This window comes from Jaculus jaculus, chromosome 9 (genome assembly GCF_020740685.1).
Source record: "Jaculus jaculus isolate mJacJac1 chromosome 9, mJacJac1.mat.Y.cur, whole genome shotgun sequence".
NCBI lineage: Eukaryota > Metazoa > Chordata > Mammalia > Rodentia > Dipodidae > Jaculus > Jaculus jaculus.
In genome coordinates, this window is record NC_059110.1 from 50,347,736 (window position 1) to 50,375,404 (window position 27,669).

Below are 27,669 nucleotides of genomic sequence, written 5' to 3' on the forward strand. Positions count from 1 at the left end.
TCATTTTCTTGACAAATCACATCAAGATATGCTAGCTTGCATTAGAGAAGATGACTCTAGGTATTCTTTCTCTAAATGCTTTTTACTCTCCCTTTCCCCAGCCTGGATGAAACTCATTTCCTTGGTGAAATTCAATGTTGGAGTAATTGGATTGACTGTGTAAAATTCAATTGATATCATTTTCATAGAATTTACTTATAAATTTTATGGCTGATTTAGTGACAGAGTTAGATAGTACCTTTTAAATAACTACTGTTGTTAATATTGCCATAAATTAAAATGCATTTAAAGCATATAAGAAGAAAATATAGTCACAAATTAGAGGGAGAGAAAAAGCCCATTTAACTTCATAGTGAGTGCTAGGCTTTGGGTGGTTTCTGAGGAAACTATTTTCCAGGTCTTTCAATCACAGACTCCTAGTGACTAAGGATATGTGGAATGACAGGATAACATAAAGGAGCCCTTATATATTCTCAGCCTCATACTTAAGTCCATTCTTTGGCTCCCTTCACAGTGCTATATATCCCATATGGATAGGGACTTGCATGAAGAAATCACCAAGGCTCATGAAATAACTGAGGAAAAGGGGCAGGGGTAAAGTTTGTAATGGATTGCTAACCTTGCAAATGTAAGGTCCTGGGTTTGATCCTTAGCAACTCAAGGGAAAACAAAACAAAATAAAATGAAAGTACTGGACTAAGAAGTTGGATCACGGGTGTAAGACTCTTGTGTAAGCATAAGGACTGATTTCAGATCCCCAACACCTACATCAAATACTGTGTGTCATAGCGTATGTCTGTCATCCTAGCACTTGGGAGGTAGATTCCTAGAGTTTACTGCCTTCACTAGTTTAGATAAATTGGTGAGTCCTGGGTTCCATGCAAGACCTAAATATTAACCAACTCAGAAACATGTTAAGATGTTTTGTACCCTACAGTATCAAATATTCATTCAAAACTTTATTGTTTTTGTAAAAATAAGCACATCCATGTCATTAGCATGCAAATTTGCTTTCATCTTTAGTAAGTGGTAACATTATATGTATAGCAATACATTATGTTAAAAAATGGGGTGGGCCAGGTGTGGTCACACACTTTTAGTCCCAACGCTTGAGAGGAAGATTGTCAGGAGTTAAAAAAAGCAGAAAAGTAAGATAGGGATTAATGGGGAACAAGAAGGGTGTTATGATAGGAGGGGGAAAGGCATAGGAGAGAGTAATGGGAGTGGGGAGATAAGTTCAAATAAATTATATACTACATTTAAAAATGTAAAAAATGGAAAAATTAACATTTTTTAAAAGGTGAATAGTGCCCGAGGAAGCCATCTGATGTTGATCTCTGGCCTCCACATGCATGAACACACTTAGACATGCTAAACATGCAAACCAGCTAATCAACAAAAAATGGCTGAGGGGAGGAAGCTGACATATTATTCTCCAGTTCTGGGATGCAGTGAGTGGCAGGTGCAGAGAGAGCCGCAGGCTGCAGTATATAAAGGGAAGGAACAGAGGGTGCAGGGAGGGCCAAGGAAGGCTGACTCAGCAAAAGCTTGTAATAGTAGGTGAGTCTAGATATTGGGGCCAGACTCTAGCGCTCACATTACTGGCAATGAAGCCATGCAAAGTCACACACCTTGCCTTGTCTGTTTTCATTTTCATACCTGCACAATAGCGATAACAAGAACCTGCCTTAGAAATTCTTCAGAGAATTTAATGAATGGTACAGAATATACAGATACACTAAGATCTTAAAGCAGTGCCTGCTTTATATTAAGCATTAAATATTTGTGATACTTTTTACTTGCATATAGTCTTCTATGAACTTTGACCTCAAGAGGCTAATGCCTCTTGAACACATGGTTTCAGGGAAAAAGAAAAGAGAAAAGAATGCTGGGATGTTTGAGGGAGGGAAGAAAATCCCACCATGCCACCTCAGAGTATGCCTAGTGCCAGAAATTTAATCTACCCAGAATACAGCCCATCTCCTGAGGAAGTGTAGCCTAATGCTATAACTGGATGTAGAACAAGTGAGGGTGGTGTGATGGTGGCTCAGAACAAGTATTTCTGTGTAGGTATATGCAGATAGCCTAGGATAGAGAAAGGTTAAGAGAACATTTTCCAGCCAAGATCTAGCTCTTTCTATTACTAACTGACCCTGTCAGCTACTCAACAGACAAGGAACCCAGCTCTGTTAGTTTCCTTATCTGAGAAAATGGGGATGACAGTAAGGCCTAATGCACAGGGTTGTGATGAGGATTCTGTAATTAATAATTGAAAAGCATTGGAAATGTTACCTAGAACCTAGTGAATACTAGTTTTATGGACAGCTGTAGCTTAAAGACTGCAGTAATTGTCACTGTCATTTGAGTTAATCTCTGTTTTCTCCCTGCAATCTCCCATTTTTGGGAGTGCAATATTTTTGAGTTGCTTAACATTTTGCTTTCAGGTTCTGTAAATAGGGTGAACCAAACACTTCCAGTGTACATGACTGATTGGTAAACATTTCATGTGCTTCTCAAACAGTAGGAAGAGAAAGCAGAAGAGGCAGTCTTGTTTACCAGGTAGCACTGAAAATTAAATGGTTAGAAACATCAACTTTAGTAATTTTAGATGACAGAGAGGACTAGTGAAAAGCAAGGTGGGAAGTGTTCCTGGGCACATGAACCGACTGTTTAAGAACTAAACAAATGAGATGGTAACCCAGAGAGCAAGACCTCTGCTTGCCCTTTCCCTGTTCCCTAAAGGAGTTAGAATAAATCAGTCCAAATGGAAATAACATTGGAAGATTTTTTTTTCTCTTGGCAAAATGGCAGCAAGAGCTGTAGAATGTCTTTTGAAATAAAAACACACCCTCTCTCCACCAGGAGACGATCCCACAGCTTGCTCCTGAGTCAGTGTAGGGTCCCACCTATTGCAGTAGGCAAGTTGAATTCCACACCAACACTCACTGGTGTGCTCGCTGGTGTTCCACCTGCTAGAATCAAATAAGCAGGCACAAGTAAGGCAAACAAGATCTTCTCCTACTCGATGTAAGCAAGCTAGAACCATCCAGAGAAAACTGCAACAACTTGGGGGCTCTCTCTGCTATTACCAATTTCGTTAGTTAGTGGTACTTAAGATTCCTTCCAGCTCCAAATTCCATTATCTCCCCATGCTGCAACTCTAGGCTATTTTTGGTGGAAAGCAGCTCATGAATATACCTTCTGGAATGTCAGCAGCCTTTCCTACCTTCTGGAGTATCTTATCTTGAGGTTATTCTGTGACAGTGCCTTCTGGAAATGCTTGCTTTTCACAGCAGAGGGGGAAATCTCCCCCTTGCTAGGCCTTTATGGTTTCTTGTGTTTTATAATGTTCTCTGATTAAAATACCAACTCTATAGCTCTTTCTGCCTTCATCTTGAACCCAAACTTAACTGCTTTAGAGCTCCCTTCCCAAGCATGCACCCTGAAGGTAAACCCTAGCATATATAAAACCCTGTATGTGATCCCTAGCATGCACAGGTGCTGGGTGTGATCTGTAGCATGGACAAGACCCCATATGTGTTCACTATCATGCACAAGGCCCTGGGTGAGATCCCTAGCATGTACAAAGCTCTGCTTTTGATCACTAGCATGCACAAGGTGCTACATGTAATTCCTAGCATATATAAGACCCTTTATTTGATCCCTAGTTTGTATAAGGTCTGGGATGTGATCCCTAGCAAGGAAAAGACCCTGAGTGTGATCTGTAGCATATGCAAGGCTTTGCATTTGATTTATGGCATGCATAAGGTACTGCATATAATCCCTAGCATGTACAAGACTGCGAATGTGATCCCTATGGATAATACCCTGCATGTGATTGCTTGCATGTACAAGGCCCTCTGTGTGATCTGTAGCATATACAAGGCCTTGCATATGATAGCTAGCATGTACACAACTCAAGATGTGATATGTAGTATATACAAAGTGCTGGTTGTGGTCCCTAGTAGGTACAAGGCCCTGAGTATGATCCCTAGCATGTACGAGGCTCTGCATGTGATCACTAGCATGCACAAGATGTTGGGTGAGATTCCCCAGCATGCATGAGGCCCTAGGTGTGATTCCTAGCATGCACAACACTCTGGGGGTGATCCTTAGTATGAACAATACCCTATATATGGTCCCTAGCATGCATAGGACTCTGTATATATATGATCTCAGCTTGAACAAGAGCTGAATAAGAGTCTGGGTGGGATCCCTATCATGTTATTTCTAGCATGAACAAAGTGTTGCATGTGATTCCTAGCCGGTACATGCATGTAATCCCTAGCATACACAAGGCCCTGGTTGTAATTCTTTGCATTTATAAGGCCATGGATGTGACCTGTTGCATGCACAAGGCCCTGAATGTGATTATTTGTATGTAAAAGTCACTGGGTGTGATCCTTAGCATGACTAAGGCTCTGACTGTGATTATTGGCATGCATAAGACCCTGCATGAACATTGCCCTGGGTATGATCCTTAGCATGTTCAAGGGCCTAGGTTTGGTCCCTAGTATGTACAATGCTCTGCATGTGATTTCTAACATACACAATTGTCTGAGTGAGATCTCTATTATGATTAAGGCCCTGGGTGTGATACCTAACATGTAGAAGGTCCTGCATATGATTGTTAGCATGCACAAGGCCCTAGGTGTGATCCTTATCATTATGAATGCCCTGAGTGCGATACGTAGCATGTATATGGCTCTGGGTGCGACCCCTAGCATGCACAAAGCCCAGGGTGTAATCTGTAACATATACAAGGCCCTTCATGTGATTGCTACCATGTATAATACCCTGGTGTGATCCCTAGCACGTATATAGCTCAGGGTTGGGGGGGGGTCCTCTTTTTGGTTTGGTTTGGTTTGGTTTTTTGAGATAGGGTCTTGCTCTAGCCCAGGCTAACCTGAAATTCACTATATAGTCTCATGCTTGCCTGGAACTAAGGGTGATCCTCCTACCTCTGCCCCCTCCCCCCAGTACTAGGATAGGTTTAACTAGGAAGAGAAGGTCCACTCTGAATGTAAGTGACACCACTTAGTAGGGTTCTCGGTGAATGAAAAGGAAAGAAAAGGAAAGTGAACTGTATACTAATATTCATCTCTATTTCCTGATTGTGGGTGCAGTGGGACCAGCCATCTCATAGTCCTGTTACCATTCCTGATACACCATGATGGACAGTATGATGCAAACCATAAACAAAATAAACCCTTCTTTAAAGTATCTTTTTCCCTGGTATTTTGTTATAGCAGTAAGAAAAGTAATCCAGCAGTCTTTTCCTTGTCTTAGGTTTTATGCATTTTGTGAGCCCAACCATTTTGCCTTATTTGGATTCTGAATTAACCTGTACTTTTCTAATAATTCCTTCTATTTTGATCTTCTAATTTCCCTCCTTCCTTCTTCCTTCCCTCCCTCCACCTCTCTTTTTCTTTCTGGCTATAGCAATAAATAATCTTGATGAATTGCTTATAATTTATTCCTTCTCATGAAATGAAAAGCTGTGGGAAATGTTACTTTATTTCTGTCCAGTTTTCTTGAGAAAATCATACAGTGATGGGTGATCATGATGCAAGTTTTAATACCAAATTATTCATATTTGCCATGTTTAATCATAGCATACAGGCCAAGACAAGTTTTAGACAGAACACTTATTATTAGAGTTTTAATTAAGGGAACTTAAGAAAGTTGGATAGCTTCTACTCTACTGCTAAATTGACAAGTCTGTGTCTGCAGAGCTCATAAAAGCAAACAAATATCAGGAATATGAGTCCAAAGAGAATAGTTCTTAAATTTCTCTGGTGGTAAGGTTCTTCCTCAGAATTATTTATCATGTAGAACATCCTGGGGTGGAAAACAAGCACGTGATTGGCTTTGAACTACATAGCTGGAAGAGCAATCCTCTTAAACGTAAACTTGACTCTGAATTTAGGCACTTATCTATTGTTTCACAAATATGGCTTGTGGTTGTATCACTCAAATTTAGACCTCCATCTTCTCAAGGGCTTCTCCTCTGTGGCCATCTATCTCTTTTGTCACTTATATGCTCACTTAGGCCATACACAGGTAATGCAGTTGACATATCTCAAGACCCTTTATTTTCAAATGAGGATACATTCACAACTTTCAGGTGGGCATATCTTTTGAGGAGCCACCTTTTAACCCACCGGGCACCATTTGGTCCAATAACATGGTGCAGTGTTATTGACTCTTATACTGACCTGGGAGCTAACAAGCTAGTAAGCTGACTGCTTGTATTTCCTGGGGTTCTAGAGGTGGTTTCCTCTTTTCTGTAGTCCTTGTTCTGGGATAATCAGAGGTAGTGCACTCAGATCAGGGTAGCTCCACCTACCTTCATGTCCAAGGGAAGCTTTTCATTTTAACTCTTCACTGGCAAATATATAAAATAATTATAATAAAAATGATCCATAAATAGATGGTAAAACCCTATTGCTAAAGACACTATGTGCTTGCTCTGTAAGACAGTGATAAATCAAGCTAGAAGTCTTCTCTCTGTTTACTAGTTTGTCAGGGTAGAAAAGTCATCATCAGTCTTATCAAGCAGTGAACCCTGCAGACTTTATGGCTGTCCATCCAGGCCAAATATACTAATTTGTGCAATGGTGCCATGTTTGTTATGTGAGAAGCTGACTCTTTCTCTTATTGGATTTTTGGCCTACTCCACAGGAGGGAATTCACGCCTGGCACTGAAAACCTAATCAAAAGCCTGTGGTTGGGAGGTCTAAGGGGAAAGCTACTACTATTATCTGACTAAATGGATATATTATGCCCACTAAACTTCTCTCTAAATACTTACATTTATGCTCACATATTAATGCTCTACTCTTAGTTTTGGTTAGAGAAGCTTCTTTTTTCAGATGGTGGTGACCATCTGAAAAAAATTTTAAAAATTCAAAAAAAAAATTTTTTAAATTTTAATTTAAAAAATTCAGCAAAAATGAAACAAAGTCCCATTTTCTAAGGACTCCACCCTTATTTTTTTTTTTCAAGGTAGGGTCTCACTCTGGTCCAGGTTGACCTGGAATTAACTATGTAGTCTCAGGGTGGCCTCGAACTCATGGCGATCCTCCTACCTCTGCCTCCTGAGTGCTGGGATTAAAGGTGTGTGCCACCATGCCTGGCTCCACCCCTATTTTTATTTATAGCATTAAAATATATTTCTAGCTTTTGCTTCCTGGTTTGTGAAAGTTAAGGTTCTCTATATTTATGCATAGGAAATAATTCATTTAGTCAAATAGGTATTTTAACATTGGAACTCAACCTACCACTGTTATGTTGTTTCAGATTATTTAAAAGCATAGTCATTTTCTACTCCAAAGTGTGGTGTTTCCTGGTTTTCCCATATTTGCAGGACATATATATAAGGTATGTATATGTATTCATACATATATACATAATCTTGAAACTCTTGGAGAATGTGACTCTAATGTGGACTCATATGTAGTTTTTACAATGGAAATTTTGCATATGCATTACCAATTATTTCTTAAAGTACTCTCTCAAGAAACAGAGGATGCAAAACTTACAGAGTTCCATAATTCCCAGTTTTCTTGAAACTTCCTGCAAATCTCAAAATTATAATGTGGGAACACTATGAGTTATATTGTAAATGATGAAAAGTTTGTCCATTGTTTATGTCCATGCACTGTAATTTGTCATGAAATTTGTTGCTATTCTTTTTATTCATCTACAGCAACAGTACTAGAAATGAGTCATATAATGAAATCCTGGGTCTTTGATTTTTATTTTTAGAGTTTGTTACTTACAGAAAAACTTCGATACCAACCTGTTGGATTTCAGTCCTACTATTATTATTATGTAATGATTGGTACACTGCTATGAAAGGACAACTATGTTCCTTCCAGACATTATGATTCCCACAATGTATACTATGCCAGTGTCAAGAGTATATCTAATAAATAAGAGTACTTAGGATGTGTTAGGAAACTTCCCTGTTAATTTTTGCACTTAATTTATTTAAAGATAAATTTCAAGCTTTATATCAAGGATTAGGTTGTTTTCTTCTTCTTCTTTTTTTTTTTCCTTAGAGTTCATTTTATTTTTGTAAGTTCAACATTCTAGCTGAGCAAGCAAAAGAGAATACTTGTCAGCATGGTCTTTTTTTTCCTCACATAACTTTTTATTGCTTCTATTAAAAATTATTTCTTTAGCCAGGTGTGATGGTGCATGCCTCTAATCCCAGCACTTGGGAGGTAGAGGTAGGAATATTGCTGTGAATTCAAGGCCACTCTGAAACTTCCAGGTCAAAATTCCAGAGTGAGACCCTACCTTGAAAACAAACAAAAAATTTTTTTCCTTGTGCCCAGTTTTATTGGCCTAGATGTTCTTTAACCCTGTATATATGAGTGGCTGCTCCCTGTGCTTTCAAGAGGTAGTTCTTATTGACACAGATGCCTCCTCATCCAGTCTTTGTCTTTTAAAGGTCTCTAGGTTGTTGAAAGGGCAGTGAGGCTGGTAAAATTCTATTGCCACAAGTGACAACCTTTCCAATGAATTTTTTTTTACACTTTAAACTGGCTAGAGACAGATTTTGCTGCTTCAATACTAACCCAATGTTCTTTTCAGCCTCACATAATTTCTACTCCAACAGAGAATTTAAACAGATACAATAAGACATAGTAGGTTTTCAAATTTGCAGCCCCTGATTTGGCTTTTGGAAATTTACATTTTTCAAAAGCAAAGGAAGGGGAAAACCTAGAGTGCCAGAAAAAAAGCTCATGTCAGGACTGCCTCCAGCTCCTGAGTCACAGTGTGCAAAGCATGGGTCTGGTTCAGTGTCCCATGGGAAACTCAAATCTAATCAGCTTTCTTTCTGCAACACCTACCATTTTCCCCATGTTCCACTACTGGCTGAATCAGGAGGCCCTTATTGGATCAGCTGTGAGTTTCAGGAAATCCTTCTTCATGTTCTGCTGAAATTTGTATTGCTGTAACATCCCCCTCTTTACTTTGGTTCTAGTTCTGTGGCTCAAACAAGTCATTAGCCATTTTCCTTCTTTTTAAAAAATTTTTTTTGTTATTTTTATTTATTTATTTGAGAGTGACAAAGAGAGAGGCAGATATATCTATATCTATATCTATATCTATCTATCTATCTATCTATCTATCCATCTATCTATCTATCTATCTATCCATCCATCCATATACATACATACATACATACATATATATATATATATATATATGGAGAGAGAGAGAGAGAGAGAGAGAGAGAGAGAGAGAGAGAGAATGGGCACGCCAGGGTCTCCAGCCACTGCAAATGAACTCCAGATGCATGCACCCCTTTGTGCAATTGGCTAACGTGGGTCCTAGGGAAACAAGCCTCAAACCAGAGTCCTTAGGCTTCACAGGCAAGCACTTAACAGCAAGCCATCTCTCCAGCCCAATTTTTCCTTCTTCATTAAACAAATGTACTGATAATATACTAAGGCAAAACATGGGGCCACACTATGCCTAATGGATTGCTTTTTCCCTAGGCTTGGAGGAGAATATTGACATTGCCATGCTTAGAAGGAAGATAAAGTCTCAGTGAACAGAGAGTCATAGAAGTATAGCCTCTCCTGGGGTCAGGACAGGAGTGTCTGGGGGAATAGGGGAGGGAGAAGTGTTCAACCTGAAACCTTGGATTGTGAGAACACAAATATGTTTAGTTTGCATGACACTGTGGCATGATATGGTTATCTACAAAGTTCATGATGAGCAGCCACTCCATTGAGTTCCAAATTAAAAATCCTAAATATTTGCTTTTAAATTTCAAAAACATTCCAAATTCCAATATTCTAAAATAAAGGTCCAAATATTCATAATGTTTTAAGTAAGTTTACAATTTTGTATTTGGGTAAATTCATAGCTATCATGCATGGGCCATGTACAGTCTCTGGGTAAAAGGTTGGACACTCCAAAAACTGACATTGAATCCAAACTCTGAATTATGAGTGGGAGTGATCTGGGAAAAGAAGAGGGAGGGAAAGTTTTCTAACAAAAAATAAAGCAAGTAGCAGGTTGTGGAGAGGGAAGTAGCTGAGTAACTACACAGAGACCAGTATGAAGTGTAAGATTCATGAGGAGACACCCAGGAAAAGAGGCTGGAAAAGAGGGTGGAGCTCTGTCATGCTAGCCTGTGTGTCATGCTTTGGAAACCATGTTTTGAATGGCTTTTGAAAACCATTAATTTGTTCATTCATGAATTAATTCATTTGGTCATTCAACAGATATTTGTCAAAATCCTTAGTGTGCTGAGAAAATCTTTCAGAATAGAGGAGGGAATAAAATGGACATTCTTTCCCTAATGAGACTTATATTGGAGGCCAGTGTCATGGTTAATCTCTGGTTCTTAACTTGTCAGGATTAATAATCACCATAAGGGCTTGAGAGATTGCTTACCAGTTAAGGTGCTTGTCTGAAAAGCCAAAAGACCCAGGTTCAATTCCCCAGTACCTATGTAAAACTGGATGCACATGGTAGTGCATGTGTTGGAGTTTGTTTGCAGTAGATAGAGGCCCTGGCATGCCCATTCTCTCTCTATGCACCCTCTCTCTCAAATAAATAAATAAATAAATGTGTTTTTTTTTTTTTTAAAGAATCAGCATGAAACAAATCTCTGGAAATGTCTGTGATAGATTTACTAGATTTGGTTGAGATGGGAGGACCCACCCAAATGGTGGATAGCACCATTGCATGGTCTGGGGCCCCAATGGAGAAGGAAAACTGAATAGCAGTTTATTTCTGTTTGCTCTTTGTAGACTGAACATGACCAGTCATCTCAAGTACTTCGCTTCATGCCTTCCTCACCACAACGGACTGTAATCTTGAACTGTAAGTTGAAAGAAACCCCTTCTTCCTTAAATTGCTTCTGGTCAGGTATTTTGTCTTATCAATAAGAAAGTAGCTAACACACTGAATCTGTATATTGAAAAACAGAATGTATAATCAATGGGAAAGTGGTAGAGAAAAAGAAAGTGGGGGATGGAACTAAGTATATGGGGCTCAGCCTTAGATCTTAAGGCATGTGAGTTGTTACTAGGACTTGTGGAGAGGTAGGGAAAGGCAATAAGCTGGCCAATGACAAGGTCAGATCTATGTTTCAGCTGCTGTTTGAAGGTATCAGAGGGAGATTGAATAGAAGGCAATTGTTCAGGTGAAAGAAAAAATGAACTGAAATTAGGATCAAGCAATCTGGCAAGAAGAAAAGGGGACAGTTTTGTTGATATTTATTGAGATAAAAGTATCTTGTCTGATTAACTAGTATATGAACAGTTCCCTTTGTTTAAAGGCTTGTGTATTTGACTAGTCTGGAAAACACTGCAACAATACTGACTTTTGTGAATACAACTATTTATGTATATATTTATTTTCATAATTGCTATTGGGTATACAAGATCCTAAAGATATATAAGAAATAGAGGTTGACTCATCTGACCCCATATAAATGGAACTTTAAATAAAAATGGAATTTCCAGTACAAGGCCATTATTTCTGGGTAGAAGTTTCTAAATCTGGCAGAGATGTTTATCTTCCTTGCCTACGAAAGAGGCTAAGGAGACTCAGTGTTAGTGCATGGCTCCAACACCACTGTTTAGTCTTCCTTTTTTGGGTGTTCATTTATCAGCTGGGGTCAGTTCTTCAAGATGCTGTCACCTTGGCCTGGCAATGGTCCCTTTCTGAGTCTGGGAAGCAGCCTGGGGTCAGGACCATGGAAAAATCAGTGCCACATGTGAGCTTCCTCTTCATCCTGTGGGGGATAGGGAGGTAAGCAACATGGCAATGGGTCCTCGTCTCTTAAGAGTGCTGGCACTGGCACTCAGGAAGCAGAGGCAGGAGGATTGTGAGTTTAAGGCTATTGCAGTCAGGTTTGCATTGCTGGCAGAAATCACCTGACCAAGAGCAGCTTGTGGGAAAAAAAAGGGGGGTTATTTTGGCTTACAGGCTTCAAGGGGAAGTTCCATGATGGCAGGGGAAAATGATGGCATGAGCAGAGGTTGGACATCACCTCCTGGCCAACATCAGATGGACAACAGCAACAGGACTGTGGGTTCCTGGATTCTTGCTTCAGCTGGCCGCAGTTTCCGCAAAGATGTCCTCAGCAGATGTGGAGACCAAGGCTGTGTGTGTATGACAAGGGAAAGAATCACTCCCAGCAGTCAGTTCCAGTGAACAGTTCTTGGTTTATTGTCAGGGAAAATGGATTTATCAGCGTCTAAGGGTGGGAAAATGACCCTAAGGGGATTGGTGGATTTAAAGATTGTTAGTCTATGGGGACATTCCTTCCAGCATATAGGCGATGGTGGGTCAGGTGATCTAGGGTCTGAAGATAAGCAGTTTCCTAGGCAACTGGCCAAAGGCCACAAAGTTATGGGCAAGGCCTATATGGGCAAAGTCTTATCTGAAAGTCCAGGTATCCTGTGCTTGGAGACAGAGTGGCCTTACTTCCTGCCAGTCTCAGGGTCCAGAATTTTGTCCAGGGAACCAGGCTCACTGTGATCCCCGAGAATGGTGGGGAGGATCCTGGATCACTGCAACCCCCAAGGATGGGGGGAGGAGCTCCCCTGCCAGTCCAGTCCAGAGATATGACCATAATTCAGGCTACTGCTACCCCTCCATAGCCTGGGGCCTTCGTGTCAGACAGTTTAGGTTTGCTTTAATCTAGGGCCCTGCCAATGCCCAACACAGGAGAATTGCCAAACACTGACAAGAGGAAGGTGGTTATAACACCACAAACCTGCCACTAGGAGGTATTAATTCCAAAATCTCCATCAGCTGAGAACCTAGAATTCAGAACACCTAAGTTTATGGGGGACACCTGAATCAAATCACCACATTTCACCCCTGGCCTCCATAAATTGATAACCATCCATGATGCAAAATGCAATGCATTCAGCCCAACTTTAAAAGTCCCCATAGTTTTTATCAATCCTAATGATATTCAAACATTCCCATAGTTCAAAATCTTTTAACTGAGCCATAATAGCATAAAAAAGGGTGGGGGGAATGAAGAGATGTCTTAGTGGTTAAGCACTTGCCTGTGAAGCGTAAGGATCATGGTTTGAGGCTTGATTCCCCAGGACCCACATAAGCCAGATACACAAGGTGGCACATGCATCTGGAGTTTGTTTGCAGTAGCTGGAGGCCCTGGTGCACCCATTCTCTCTCTCTCTCCCTCTTTCTCTCTCTGCCTCTTTCTCTCTGTGTCTGTTTGTCACTCTCAAATAAATAAATAAATAAGGGTAGAAGCTTGGAGAGTTAAAAAAAGAGAAGAAAAGAAAAATCTCAAAAAACACATAATGGCACATTCACACTGAAAAAGATGGCATCGGGCATAGCATCTTTGGTATTCAACCAGTACAAGACTTAAACAGGTCAAACACCAAACTCTGTAGCTCCGTCCAACAACACTAGCCAATGACAAGTCTCTAAGTCCAATAATTCTAACCAGCAACAAGATTCTGGAGTTCCACTTCTGTCCCTCCAGCTAGGCTACTCACAGTCCTAGAAAACTTCACCTGGGGCCAGCAGATCTACTTAGCAGCTGTCTTGTGGTCCCAGTTTATCCACTGGGTTTCTACTGCAACCATCCTCATAGTTCCATTGGGTCTCCATGCAGACAATCCTGCTTTATACCGATCCTGGCCATTTCCAAAATATAAGACCATGTTGCAAATTCAATGATTCTCTCTTTCCTGCATTCCTTATACTCCATAATACCAGGTGGGGTGCTAATTTCTTTATCCAGGGGTAGGCAGACTTTGAAGAACAGGACACTCCTTTAGCTTTCAGGGTCCTTCAGAAGTGTTTATATTTTTCCTGTTGTCCCGATGCAGGTCAGCTGCCCCAATCTCAATGATTGTAATCTCTCATAAAATTTCAGCTGAATGGGCAGCAATTTCGGCCCAAAGATTTCATTTCTTTCTGTGCCATATCCCTCTACTCACACCAGCCTGTTTCTATGGATTGCAACCTTGCACAAGTTCTCAGGGTACTAACATAACAGCAAGCCTCTCTCACAAACTGCTTCTAGCCCAGACCAGGTAAAGCTATTTCTCACCTTCAGCAGCCAAACCTCACAGTCTATAGTTCTTACTGCATTCAGGTCTTTCAACTCAGACCAGAATACTCAAGCAAGTTGTATTTACAGCAATGCAAGGTGGCTCTTAAGCCAAGATTTCAAATTTGTCCACATTCTTCTTGTGAAACAGTTTCAAAAGGCCAAAAGTCAGTTAGGTTTCCAGTAACAATGATCCCACTTGTCAGCACCAACTTTACTATTGCAGTCAGGTTTGCATTGCTGGCAGAAATCACCCAACCAAGAGTGGCTTGTGGGAAAAAAAATGGTTTATTTTGGCTCACAGACTAGAGGGGAAGCTCCACAATGGCAGGGGAAAATGATGGCATGAGCAGAGGGTGGACATCACCTCCTGGTCAATATCAGATAGACAACAAAGACAGGAGAGTGTGCCAAACACTGGCAAAGGGAAACTGGCTATAATGCCCACAAGCCTGCCCACATGCTTTAGACATGTTAAACAACCTGCCCAAGTCCCTGATCACTAAGAAGAGGCAGTTTGCCTGTGCAAAGACCTATGTGCCTGACCAGTTATGATACTTTACTCCCAAGACAGAAGTGCTGGTGTTATAGGCTATGCTGTTAACTAACTCAGCTATATCCCAGCTAATCAAGTGGAGAGTGTGGAGTCATGCAGGCCTCTGCCAAAAATCTCTTTTCACATGCTGTTTTTGCTCATACTCTCTCCTTCCATGTCTTGTCAATCTGGCCTTTTCTCTCTTCATTATTCAAGCCAGAGAGTATGTTTTGCTTTTACTGTTCATTAGTGTCCTTTCCCTTATTATTTATTTTCTTCATACAACTTATTAATGTTAACAGTTCTCTGAGGTTTATTTTATTATCTTCCTCCACTAGAATACAGAATCATGTTTCCCTACATCTCTCACATTGATATGTGTCTGGTACACAGCAAGTGATAAGTAATTGGTTGTTCAATAAAATGAGACTTCTTCAAAGAGGCTCTCCTTCTTTGCCAAATCTATAGTAGCTGAGCACTTACAGGCCACTTTTAAAAAATTATTTTATTTATTTGAGAAAGAGAGGGAGAGAAAGAAAGAAAGAAAGAAAGAAAGAAAGAAAGAAAGAAAGAAAGAAAGAAAGAAAGAAAGAAAGAGGGAGAGAGAGAATAGGTAGGTTATGACCTCTAGCCACTGCAAATGAACACCAGACACTTGCACTATCTTGTGCATCTGGCTTATGTGGGTATTGGGGAATCGAACCTGGGTCCTTAGACTTTGTAGTCTAGCACCTTAACCACTAAGCAATCTCTCCAGGCCCAGGTCCCCTTTTGATATCAGCAAATTTTCTTTTCTTCATCCTGATTCTCAACTCATGGGAATTATGCCTGGGATATGTTTTGTCTTGTACTTTGAACTGAGCTATCCTTTCTTTATTTGTCAACATGAAGATTAGGCAGTCAGTTGGGAAGTAGAGAGATTTGTAGGCTTGATGAGCTTGTGAGTGTGTCTCAACTGTTCATGAAATGGTTAAAGGAAAGAACTGTGGTTGGTTGTTGGGAAACGCTGGTACAGAGGCAAGAAGAAATTAAGGGAAGCAAGGTTAGGAGTAGTGCATATGAGTAGAGCATTAGTTTCAGAGGCAGGGGATGAGATTGTGCTAAGTAAATAAGTAAGAGAAAAAAAATCATCTGCTTTTGGCTGTAGTCTTAACTACTAGGTTGGTTTTTCTTGGTGATTTGAACTTTTTATTGCTTGTTTATTGTTAATGGCTGATGAATGGATACATTTTAACAGAAATTAAGATCAATCTTTGGTCTTTTGATATACACCCAAGCTAAAGGCCATTTCTGCATTTACGTGGCTTCCTAACATGGAAATTTCAAAACTGGTTTAAGTCTGCCAAAATACTCCCCCTAATTAATTGCTGTCTGAAATTCAATGTTTCACTGCATGAATAGGCATTGAGTCTTAAAATCTACCTGTCTTATTCTATAACCCCTAACCAAGTGTGGGCTTGCAACTAGTAATCCCATTTTAGGAGGCCCGACCATGTTTCAGGTGCTATTCCAGATACTGAAGACTCAGGAGTGATCAGAGTACAATGTCCCCAAATACATTTCAATGGAAGGTGATTTACTCTGCATAAAAATCAGTAAAATTGTTTAAAATAGTAAGAAGTGTCATGAGGAAACTAGAGTAGGATAATGAAAGAGTCCATTATCTTTCTTTTAAAACAAATGTTAATACAGCCTGGAGACACTAAGATATGATCATTCATGCTCAGCACAGTCCTCTCTTCCCTATAATGGCTCTAAAGACAAAAGATCAACAAGAATTTCATTTAAGTTCTAAAGAATAGAAAATTATTTTCCTGAGAAGCTTGAAGAAGCTGTTATCAAATGAACTAGTGAAGTAGAAAGGACAAGCTGAGAAGATGACAGTAAAAGTATATGTGGAATGCTTCTGTGAAGCTATGCCAATCACTTCAGGAGGAATAGACAGAAATAATATGAAGATGCCCTATAGCAGATGCATTGTAATCTCATTAGTAATGAATTTATCACGATAAGGGAAAATAAAAATTGCATTAATATATGAAAGACTATTTTTTAATAATGTTGAGTCAATAAAAAGAGATTGTGTTAAAACAGGAAACAATCTATTCAACCTACCAAGATCAATAGTATAAGGGAATTTTCACAGGAAAACAAAAACAAAGAAACCATTCACTAATAACAGAAGTAGGAGGTGGTGGCTCTAAGGAGAAGGTAGTGCTGGTGTGAAGACCAGCATGTACTCCTCTGGGCAGACAGGGGCTTTTAATTTGAAGATCTAATGATATCAACCTCTTGGTTAATGATTTCCCTACATCCTTACCTCTCAGGGGTCACTTGTAAGACCGGGAGTCTCTTGTAGCTCCAAATGTGGGAGGAATGTAAGTTTCCTTCTTAGGGTAGTTTGATCTCTTGTAGTGACAGCTGAATTGTTTTCCAAGTTCAGAAGACTCATGATGGATACTGACCCAATATAGGTTCTTGAAGAATGTAGTGACAGCTAGTGCATGTCAAGGGGAGGAATCTCTGTGGAAGCAATGGACTTCCTAGCCTTGCGTTGGCAGTTACATAACTATTGCAGCTCTAAGCATGTGTCTGGTTTGTGTGTGTGGGGGGGGGGAAAGGTGATTTATAGGCAAAGACAGCCCCCAGTCCTCTTACTTGTGTGTTGAATCAGAATGGAAGAGGGACAGTTTCCCATCTGCAGATTCTTCCAGGAATACTAAGTCTAGGATAAGACAGTTTATGTTGGGCACACATAATTTTTTTTTTTCTCTTTGGGATTATGTTTCAGGGGTTGGTTATTTAAAGGATTTCTTCCTCAAGATAACCTATCCAGTCTGCCTTGAAAGCTGTTCTGGCCCCTTAATGGGAAGGTTTTGTATCTATCTCTCACATCCTCATTTCACTCTGACTGAGAAATGAACTGTTGTATTGCCTGCAGAATTTCACCATCCAAGACTAAGGCTTCTCAATACCTTCCTCTAGCTCAACCATCCCACGTTGTAAAATGGTTCGCATGCTATGAAGTGCTTATGATTCTCAACAAGACAATCTCCAGTGTTGCCTTGAGTTTTTCAAATTCTTTCTTGGGCTGGAGAGATGGCTTTGTAGTTGAGGTGCTTTCCAGTGAAGCTTCAGAACACATGTTCGAATCTCCAGGTCCATGTAAGCCAGACACAAAGTAATGCAAGCCTGCATTGTTGCACATGTGCCACAAAGGGGTGCATGCATCTGGAGTTTTGTCACAGCAGCTGAAAGGCCCTGGTATGCCCATTCTTTCTCTCTCTTTCTGCCTCTTTCTCTCTCCCAAAATAAAATAATAATAACAATTCTTCAAAATTCTGCAAAGTGAAGTGTCATTCTTCAACTATGGATACCAAATTCCCCACATTAAGTTTTCCTCCATCCCTGACAAATTTCCCTTTTAATTAAAGTGGAGTCTGATAGGCAAAATCTTAGGAACATAAAGTAGTTATGTGATTCACTTAATCATTTTTATGCATGTGTGACCTATTTAGCTTTTGATATCCTATTTAATGCCAAAAATTCCACTATAGAATTCAAATAGAAGATCACAGGGCCCCCCTCATGGTGAAACTGCTTTGATTTTTTCCAGTGATTAGCCCATTTCCTCCCTATTTCTAGGCATTTCATTTAGAACAGTTGTCATTTTAAGAACAAGTAATTTTTCTTTTTATTGCTTTCCTAATATTCTGTGAAACTGCAATTATTATTGTTACTTAAAATTTGTTGAACCTTGGGCTAGAGAGATGGCTTAGCAGTTAAGGTGCTTGCCTGCAAAGCCAAAGGACCCAGGTTCAATTCCCCAGTACCAACATAAGCCAGACGCACAAGGGGCATTTGCATCTTGAGTTCATTTGTAGTGGGTAGAGGCCCTGGCATACCCATTCTCTGTCTATTTCCTCTCCATCTCTCTCTTTCTGTGTGCTTGCAAATGAGTAGAAAAAAAGTATTAAACCTCCTAAGGTGCCATGCAAGTAATTCTTGCCTACAGAACCAAGGACAAGAAAAGCATGTCAACACACCGTATTCAAACACAGGCATTATCATCCATGTTTCAATCTATTAGTCTGAAGTACTAGAAATAGTACTTGTGGGCATGTTAGGGAAAATATCAAGTGAAGAATGGTTTTGCTGCACTAACTTCAGGCACGCACTCTTTAGCCCAGGAGCCCCCTTATTACTTCAGGTGGAACAAGACTCATTTATGCATGTACTTGCCACTCAATGTTTCTTGCAATATATGGGTGTGTTGGCTTCTACTATAATTTAATTCTGAGTAATTCTTGTAAAACTGCCTCTTTTAGGCTCACATGTTTTTAATTTCTTGCTCTTTTTAAAATATACTTAATCTATGAATGAAACAGTACTGAGGACACTTACCTGGCTGTGGAGCTACCATGGTCAAGAAACAGTACTGAGGACACTTATGTGGCCATAGAGCTACCATGATCAAGAAACAGTACTGAGAACACATATGTGGCCATGGAGCTACCATGGTCAAGAAACAGTACTGAGGACACTTACCTGGCTGTGGAGCTACCATGATCAAGAACAGTACTGAGAACACTTACGTGGCCATAGAGCTACCATGGTCAAGAAACAGTACTGAGGACACTTACCTGGCTGTGGAGCTACCATGATCAAGAACAGTACTGAGAACACTTACGTGGCCATAGAGCTACCATGATCAAGAAACCATACTGAGGACACTTATGTGGCCATAGAGCTACCATGATCAAGAAACAGTACTGAGGAAACTTACGTGGCCATAGAGCTACCATGATCAAGAAACAGTACTGAGGACACTTACCTGGCTGTGGAGCTACCATGGTCAAGAAACAGTACTGAGAATACTTACGTGGCCATAGAGCTACCATGATGAAGAAACAGTATTGAGGACACTTACCTGGCTGTGGAGCTACCATGGTCAAGAAACAGTACTGAGAATACTTACGTGGCCATAGAGCTACCATGATGAAGAAACAGTATTGAGGACACTTATGTGGCCACAGAGCTACCATGATCAAGAAACAGTACTGAGAACACTTATGTGGCCATAGAGCTACCATGATCAAGAAACAGTACTGAGGACACTTACCTGGCCATAGAGCTACCATGATCAAGAAATAGTACTGAGGACACTTACGTGGCCATAGAGCTACCATGATCAAGAAACAGTACTGAGGACACTTACCTGGCTGTGGAGCTACCATGGTCAAGAAACAGTACTGAGAACACTTACGTGGCCATAGAGTTACCATGATCAAGAAACAGTACTGAGAACACTTACGTGGCCATAGAGCTACCATGGTCAAGAAACAGTACTGAGGACACTTACCAGGCTGTGGAGCTACCATGGTCAAGAAACAGTACTGAGGACACTTACCTGGCTGTGGAGCTACCATGGTCAAGAAACAGTACTGAGGACATTTACCTGGCCATGGAGCTAAAATGATGATGAAACACAGTTCCACTATGGTGGACAAGTGGCAGCTTTCCCTGCTATTCTACCTCAGACAGTGACATCTAGTGCCAGGAAGACATTGGTTACCCACTGTGCAATCAGCCCATCATTGGGAGGGGCATACTGCATACTGGTTTAAAGCAAAAGCAACCACACTTCCAATTTGCTTGGCACAGAATGGCTGTGCTCCTATTGTCTAGGCATAATTGTGAATTATGCCTGCTTTACTGTTTAAAGTGTTCACAGATTAGACAACAATTTTTAAAAAATTTGTTTGATATTCAAGTATGTATCAATACTTGCTTTTATTGGATTGTAACATTTACAATTCATTCAAATGTCAGTAAAATATATGTAAAACCAATGTAATTCAATTTTTAATATTTAATATTAGTAATATACTTAAAACATTTAATGTACTTCAAAATTTAAAATACCGAATTATCACAGACACAATTTTTATATTTAGCCTACTTAATGTCCTACATAGCTCTTGTATGTATTAGGTGACCTAAACCATTTTAATTTGTACTATCAGTTAGGGATAATGATTTCAGAATGATTACTTTTCAATGCATAAAGTAATATTTACCTTTTCTCTTTCAAAATTATACCTCGAATATTGTGGGATTCATCTTAGCTCTAATGCTGAAGCCTGATAATACTTTTATGTTTTTCCAGACTTTAACACACACGAGCCCTTTGTCCTAATTTTATACCTTATTCTCAGAGACCTCTTCCACCTGACCATTAGATTTCCTTGTCAACCAGGCTGCTGTAGTGTTTGGAGAAGACTTGTCTAGCTGTCTGAAGAGTCATACCATAATGGCTAGTCTTTTCAGGCCCTGATAAAAGGCCATCTGTACTATAATTCTTTTAATTAATCATGTTTGATCACATAGACAATGAATGTTCAGACACTACCTAGGTGACCCACAGTGAACCTGCTGTTTATGCTTATAAAAATGAACACAAGACAGAAGGTAAAAAAGATTGATATGTATGATTAAGAATTCATGGTATGAATTAAAAACTATTTGTAAAGAAATAATTTTGTTTTTTCCTACTTTAGCCTTGAACCTGAAGGACTAAACACTGTAATTTTTAAAGGTCCCCTAGAAGCTTGAATTTCTATGGGTATGTTGATGTCATCCCTCTAAGAATAGGAATTTTACAGGAAATAAGATCCTTGAGAAGAAAAAGAATTTCTTACCTTTGAACTTTATTTTTCATGGGTTAGAAGATAGATACTATTGAAGTACAAATGCCCTCCATGTGGAAGGCGTTCAGTTGGGCAGTGAAAACAGATAAGCTAGAGAAGATACCAACTCCTATTACTTCACACATTGTAATTTGTTTTCTTGTAGAACATCCAGACAGTGGAACAAGTTACAGACATCTTGCTAAAGTTTAGCTTTCTTTTCTCTTTTCTCCTGTGCTAGCTATCAGGATTTTTGAGTACTTCCTTGTGTTTTTGTTACAAAAGCTTCCAGATATTTAGTAAACAAATTTCTTTCTCTTAAGAAAATGAAAATTTAGTGGAAAATATACATTGATTATCTTTGCTACTTGGACCCCAGTCATTTGCCATTGCTGGGCATATAAGCATATAGAGGCTGGGCTGAAGTTCATGTTTTTTGCCCCCATCTCTGATCAAAGAGCTTGCCAAAATAAATGAAATAATACTTTAGAGAAAGATTGATGTCTTTTAAGGATAAACACTTTTTGACACTATGAGCCACATTTTCTTGCAAATTATTTATGTTAAGTACATGTTGCTCATTTCTGAAAGCAGATCATGATAGATCACTTTGTAGAGCACTTTACAGAGCACTCACATGAGGCTGGTGCTGCTCTGAAAAGGGAAATTTTGTCTTAAGTAATTTGAACATATAGCTCAGACATAGTCATCTTGGTTTCCTTGATTTTGAAGGTCTGATTATGAGCACAAGACAAGAACATGTAAGTGATATCGATGCATATAATCTATTCTTGGCACTTAAGAGATGTCAGGGTAACTGTTTTTTGCTGGGAAATAAGTGGTGATAGTTCTGAATGGGACTATGGTGATTGCTGATGAGTGAATGTTCTACTTAGCAGGACAGCACATGCTCAAAGCTCCTGTGAGAATAGGGCACATACACAGTTTTCTTCTCCATGAGAAACTTTCTGAGAAGTAAGTTCATATGATCTTGCATGTGCTTTCAGTGTGGGTTTAGAGGGTGTAGCCCCACAGCCTTTTTCAGTACTCTAATAAATAATTGATTTTGCTAGTTACTAGTGTGTTTAATTTGGCTTATGGAAACTATAGTTCTGAGGCCAACTGTGCCCTTCCTAATTTGGAAATATTTTCTCTAGTTTTTGTTTTGCCATGTACCCAGCTATGTTGTTGCTATTTCTTGCTTCCCAAGGGAGCTGCTGCCATGGCTGTCATAGTGTAGATAAACATACCAACAACCAAAAACTCAGTGCTTTCACAAAGCATTGCTTTTTATTTGAAAACATTATACAGGCATCACATTGCCACAGCCAGTCCATAAGGGAGCATGCAAATATCAAAAATGGAAAGTCCATTTAACTTATTGGTATAAATTTCTTTTTTTTTTTTTTTTTTTGGTTCATATTTTCCACTTGCAGTGTCAAGGTTTTTGTGTGCTCTGTTACATGGTTTGATGATAGCATCCTACCCATGGGGTAAAAACTGTACTTACTGGTAGCTAGCTGGGGAAGACTAAATAGTTATAAATTAAAAATAAACCCAAAACAAACAATACTTGTCAAAAGGTTAATAGCACAAGTTAGTAATATCTAAACTAAACATTGAAACATTTTCATGGGGCACAGTGGTGCAAATTCTTCCATTGCTTGGTCTACGTGCATTTCAAGTTTGAAGCTGTAGGGAGGTCTGACCAAGGCAAGTGCTGCTCCCAGTGAAAGTTTCCATGGAGGGTTAAGAAGCACCACTTATCTCCAACAGGGGTGAAGAGAGCTGTGGTTTGCCTCCCATCAGATTTTACACAAACTGCTAGTCTCATTCGCTGAGGAGAGAATGATGGTGGAGTGAAATGCTGAAATTCTTGCTGGTGTCTATTGAGGTTATGAAATCTCAAAAACTAAAACTGCTACAGTTAACATTGCCCTAGTCCTATTTCCCACCCTGCTTCCAAAGGATCATTGTTTTCACACTGAAGAAAACATTGTTCTTTGCTACCTTTTGTCTTGTCTTTTGTCTTTGAGGGTCAATTTAGAACTCTTGCTGAGGGGACCCAGTGACATGAAAGTTTGATTATAAGGACACTAGATGATAAAAGGTATACAGTTCTTGACAATCATATTTGGTTTCCATACAATGGAGTCAATTAAAATATCCTATAAAATAGTTAAGATGGCAACTTTCAGCCATCAGTTGATTGCAAAGCTTTTTGAACTTGAAATTTAAAAAATACTCTAAGTCCACTAAGTGGACTTGGAAATAATTTCAGCCACTTGTTTCTCATAAGAGCTTACTGAGTGTCAACAAATCAGTGTCATAAAAATGAATCAAAAGACAAAAACATTTGTCTTAAAATAAATACTAAAATTAAACAAGTCAAGCAAATTTTACAAACCAAAGAATGTAAACAAAAAAAATAAAACCATGGTCTTTAAAGTTCTTCATATCTGAATGGACAAAATATTCAGAGAAAGGCATTTAATTGGCTTAAAAGGTAGTAAAAGCAGATGGTGGTAAGACTTTCATGTGACACAGCTTTACTGTGAACCTTCCCACTTCCCCCAAAATAAAATGAACCATGTTTCTGAGGTGACTGAATTGAAGGTGAAATCAGAGAAGGTAGGTTTTATTCCTATGTTTGAGGGCAGAACTAAAAAATACTTTAAAGAAAGATTCACATTTTTCAGGGAAAAATACTTTTCAGATTATGAGAAACATATTTCAAGTAAGTTATTTATAGGTTATATAGGTTTTACAGGTTCTCACAATTTATCAAAGTAAACTGTGATGGATCTTGACTATGAAAGGGCCACATGGGTGCTGGTGGGCAGCATGGGTGATTTGTGCCTGTTGTTTCCTCATTCAAGCTCTACTTTCTCATCTGTCTCTGCTTTACAGAGACTCTCACTGGTATTTTACTTCATTTGCTTGATTGAAATATATTGATTTGAACTGTCACAAATGTCATAAATTTTATGCAAATTCTATGACTCCATCAAGGATTCTATTGAATGGTATTGAAGTCAGCCAAACATAAAGAGTACTTCCACAATGACACAGAATCTATTTTAAATGACAATTATATCTGCTGTTTATTAATTCCCTTGTTTGGGACATAAAAGGCATTTTTTAGGGCAATAGATTACACTAGTGACATATAAAAAACCTTATGAAGACATTGCAGTATTCTCTGTGTCTGTATGAATGTAGCAACATATGCAGTTAATAGATAGATATCAAACATGACCAAAATGCCATACTTTTCAATGTTGCCATCTTTACTACTACCAAGTGGCCACAGCAACTGAGTTTCCATCAGAGAACGCTTTATACTCATACCTGTGACTTAAGGAGGTAGCATAGCCAGCGATACTCTATGAGAGAGTTTCCCTTCTGGTATACTTTTGAAAGGTATCAAGGAAATGAGAGGGCAGAGGACCATGGCTTTTCCAGTGTCTTGATTAATTTCCATTTTATCACTAAGAAACTCTAGGAAAAAAAAAGGTTCTAAAGAGTAGATGTTGGGAGAGGCAGAAAAAATTTTAAAACAATATATAACCCTAAACAGAAATGATAATATTTTAAGGATTTCCTGTAAGCCACAGAAATGGAACAGTCCTCACCCTGCATCACAGGGCTTGGTTAGCTGAGTCATGTGGCCCAATAGAAAGGCAGTGGCTTAGAGTAATCAGAGATTAAAATATAAAAATCCCAAAATGTTTGTTTTATATCTATTCCTAGAATAGAGAATTTTATGATCAGTTGCCCCTCCCCACAAAGGTCACAGCACAAAATCATTATTGAGCAGGCAATCCAACAGGTAACAGAGGAAACCCTAGCCAGTAGGTCCCTAGGATGAGCAAATTCACCAGGGAACTCCTGGGGCACACATCACATTGTCATCTGTGCAAAAAAAAAAAAAAAAAAAAAAAGATTCTTAAAAAGTGACTCGCCATAGAAAAGTGACTTATGTTGACTACATGTGAGTCTGACAATAGATCCTATCAGGAGTCCAGAACCTCCTCCTGAAAGACAGTGTAACAATGGTAACAATAGTAATATAAATCGTTATAACAATAATCCTCCTTCTGATTCAAAAATTTTCAAAGTAATGTAGGGGATGTGGTCAGGATACACACTAGCCAGGCATCTCTCTGAGTCAGGTGGATTGGAGCCTGTGTCTCCAGTGGTCGTTAGCTATTGAAGGATGAGCTACCTTACAGTCCACCTGTGTGACTGTACCTATTAAATACCTTTCTCTATGTATAATACAGAAGTGATGGGCAAATATTTGGCCTCTGAGTTGTCCTCAGTGGGCAGGGTGGGCCTCATCCTAGGCCACACGTATGTGGGGCTCCTCTTCAGTCTCCTGGCCCAGGCTTGTGTAGGTGACTGAAGGCTCCACCTGAGCTGTGCTTGGTAAGTCCACAACAGGTCCTGAAGGATTGCGGAACTGCTTGTACACTCGGGGGTCCTGGGCTATGTACGTGGAGGTGGAGGAGTAGAGCACTAGCCCGATGAGGATGGTGAAGAAAGACAGGAGATAAAGTCCTGAAAACTGAAACATAATAGCAAAGTGATTTAGTGACAGAACCCAACCACTGACACATAATAAAGCCCAGGGGTAAGAGTAGTTACTTCCAGTAGCAACAGGCATGATGAGGTGGCCAACACTCTTGATGGAAAGTGAAGTTTCTCCTAAACTGTTTTCCTTTCATTAATCCTCCTTATCTCTTTCCTAGGCCCTGTGGTTAACAAGAGAACACTGAGCTAATTGTCCCTAAAATTTCCATTGGAGTACCAATGTTTGGGGAGGTTAGTTAAACACAGATTAAAATACATCAAGTTAAAAGCAATAAAAGGAAGTAATGAAGTCAAAAACATCTAACCCCTTACTGATGGCTGTATCAAGGCATTCACATTTTATCTTTATCCAATGCAGAGACAATTCTTCTTCATAGTAGGACATGTTATTGATTTTGGTAATTATCTTTGCAAGAGACTTTGGTAACCATCTTGGCATTATATTATATGCCACTAGGATTATATTATATTATATTATATTATATTATATTATATTATATTATATTATATTATATTATATTATATTATAGTATAGTATATGCTACTAGGGTGAAAGAGTAAAATTTCCCTTCCTGTCCTACTCATTGAAAAGTCAACCAAACAGGACTCTCTATATATGGCATGCTTCCTAAACTGCTTTCCTGTCAATGTAGTGCGTGCATGCATGTGTGTGTGTGTATGCTCATGCATGTACATGCACACATGCATGCAGACACACACATGCATTTGTGTGTGTTTGTTGGAGGTGGCTTGGTATAGGTTCCAAGTCCTAAGAATGTTTTTGAAAAATTACAACTTGTGATCTTCTTTGAGGTATTATACTAGAAACAATTACTTGAATGGTTGGCAGGTAGATATATATGTTGCCATTTTTCTTGTTTCACTTATTCTGTAATTCACTCATTCCTTTATTCCATAGTGAAGGTGTTCTTGCACATCATCATATGTATGAACTATGTGTTGGCAAAGGAGAAACAAAATACATGGTTGGTCTCTTCCATCAAAGCCTTAGTAGTCTCAGTGGGCACCCAGAGGTACAAATATACAAAAACAATACAATGTGCTTATGGAATGCCAAATATCATTTCAGACCATCTCTTTTAACTAATTCTTGACCACATCCTGCATCCATAGGACTAAGGGATTTCTTTTATTTTTATAGTCTATTTTTTATGCTCATAGTCAGGAAGAATTAGCAACTGAAAAAAGACAAAAATTCACTGGAATCTGGAAGAAAGGAAGACAGGAAAGGTAATTTGCATGGCTATTATAAAAGGGTTTGAAGGATGAATACCATTGGTGGTTCAATAATAGGAAAGACAGCCTGAGAAATGATATGAATAAAAGTATGCCTGTAGCTGAAATTCTTGCTAAGTATCCCACCTCCTTTCTACAGAATCACCATGCCTAAGACTAGAGGGAGTTTCTGATGTTTCTCTACCATACTCCTCTCTCAGTTCCTTAATTCTTTTCTTTTTCACCTTTAAGCCATACAAAGCATCCCTATGTTCATTTATATATTGGACTCAACTTGATGAAGATTCACTAATAAACTCGAAATAATTCTGTTTTCTCTTATGAAAATAAATGTGCCTTGTTCTTTGACTCATGGACTTGTAAGATAGAATGAGGAGAGAAGGACACTATGGCAGTATGTTTGCATGTAATTTCAGAACAGCTGCATTCTTTAGCTGCATATTAGCTCATGAAATGGGTTTGTTCCTAATGTTAGTTCAAATATTTTGTTAATGACCATTGAAACTCCATTT

At 39.2% G+C, this 27,669-nt stretch overlaps 1 protein-coding gene across 3 annotated transcripts in view; it reads right to left on the reverse strand.

Annotated features, from left to right (window-relative positions):
• Positions 1 to 22,676: 22,676 nt before the first annotated feature.
• Slc35f1 (solute carrier family 35 member F1) overlaps positions 22,677 to 27,669 on the reverse strand; it is a 550,909-nt gene continuing 545,916 nt past the window's right edge. For all 3 annotated transcript variants that reach the window (XM_004651243.2, XM_045158979.1, XM_045158978.1), the window contains one exon: positions 22,677 to 25,874. In XM_004651243.2, coding sequence (XP_004651300.1) covers positions 25,650 to 25,874 — 225 coding nt within the window. In that variant the 3' untranslated portion in view covers positions 22,677 to 25,649. The remainder of the gene's footprint in view (positions 25,875 to 27,669) is intronic.